This window comes from Ceratina calcarata, unplaced genomic scaffold, assembly GCF_001652005.2.
Source record: "Ceratina calcarata isolate Rehan_Ccalc_2016 unplaced genomic scaffold, ASM165200v1 scaffold2574, whole genome shotgun sequence".
Classification (NCBI taxonomy): Eukaryota; Metazoa; Arthropoda; class Insecta; order Hymenoptera; family Apidae; genus Ceratina; species Ceratina calcarata.
In genome coordinates, this window is record NW_017147830.1 from 1 (window position 1) to 1,669 (window position 1,669).

The 1,669-nt window shown below is 47.2% G+C and overlaps 1 protein-coding gene across 1 annotated transcript; it reads left to right on the top strand.

Moving 5' to 3' along the window:
• Positions 1-7: 7 nt before the first annotated feature.
• Positions 8-1,664, top strand: LOC108623259 (putative ankyrin repeat protein RF_0381; the record flags this gene model as incomplete). The annotated part of the gene is made up of 1 exon (XM_018021644.2): positions 8-1,664. A coding segment is annotated over exon 1 (1,602 nt), but the record flags the coding sequence as incomplete, so codon positions are not given.
• Positions 1,665-1,669: the final 5 nt, after the last annotated feature.

Below are 1,669 nucleotides of genomic sequence, written 5' to 3' on the forward strand. Positions count from 1 at the left end.
GATCTGAGCACGAGATTTAAACAGTGAATTAATTAATAATAATACCCCACGGGACAGACGATATGGAGGAACTGGTTATGAGCAAAGATACGAACGTTTACAGCGAGTTTCAAAATCCTACGAACACACCGCTCCACTTTGCTGTCATGAATTGCGAGATAGAAACTGTAAAAAGGATCATTAAAAGAGGAGTTGACGTGGATGCTCAAAACGAAAATGGTCAAACGGCACTGCACCTAGCCATTCGGGAGGGACACAAAGATATCGTACAAATCCTCGTAAATCAGGGTGCCGATGTCAATTTGAAAACTCGGTGGGACGAGACACCACTTCAGTCTGCGGCGCGAAAAGGACTAGAAGAGACTTGCAGGTTGCTACTCGAAAGAGGAGCTGACGTGGATGCCCAAAACAAATATGGTGAAACGGCACTGCGCCTAGTTATTCAGTACAAACACAAAGACATCGTACAAATCCTTGTAGAACATGGTGCCGATATCAGATTGAAAATTCGGAGGGGCGAGACACCTCTTCATTTCGCTGCGCGAGTAGGACTAGAAGAGACTTGCAGGTTGCTACTCGAAAGAGGAGTTGACGTGGATGCCCAAAACGAATATGGTCAAGCGGCACTGCACCTAGCCATTCGGGAGGGACACACAGATGTCGTACAAATCCTCGTAGATCAGGGTGCAGATGTCAATTTGAAAACTAAGGAAGGCCGGACACCGCTCCATTTTGCAGTGCTAGGAGGACTAGAAGAAATTTGCAAGTTGTTAATCGAGAGAGGAGCTGACGTGAATGCCAGAAACGTAGATGGAAACACGCCACTGCACGTAGCCATTCTGAGCACACTCCAAGATATCTTTCGATTCTACGTAAATCAGGGTGCCGATGTCAATTTGAAAACTTGGCGGGACGAGACACCGCTTCAGTCTGCAATGCGACGAGAACGGGAAGAAATTTGCAAGTTGCTAATCGAGAGAGGATCTGACGTGAATGCCAAAAACAATGGTGGAAAAACGGCACTGCATCTAGCCATTGAGGAAAGACACGTAGATGTCGTACAAATCCTCGTAGATCAGGGTGCCGATGTCAATTTGAAAACTCGGCTGGACGAGACACCGCTCCATTTTGCAGTGCGACGACGACGGAAAGAAATTTGCAAGTTTCTAATCGAGAGAGGAGCTGACCTGAATGCCAGAAATGTATATGGAGAAACGGCACTGCACCTAGCCATTCGGGGGGGACACAAAGTTATCTTTCAAATCGTCGTAAATCAGGGTGCCGATGTCAATTTGAAAACTCGGCGGGACGAGACACCGCTTCAGTCTGCAATGCGACGAGGACTAGAAGAAGTTTGCAAGTTGCTAATCGAGAGAGGAGCTGACGTGAATGCCAAAAACAATAGTGGAGAAACTGCACTGCACCTAGCCATTGAGGAGGAACTCATAGATATCGTGCAAATCCTCGTAGAACATGGTGCCGATGTCAAATTGAAAATTTGGTGGGGCGAGACACCTCTTCATTTCGCTGCGCGAGTAGGACTAGAAGAGACTTGCAGGTTGCTACTCGAAAGAGGAGCTGACGTGGATGCCCAAAACGAAAATGGTCAAACGGCACTGCACCTAGCCATTCGGGAGGGACACAAAGATATCGTACAAATCCTCGTAGA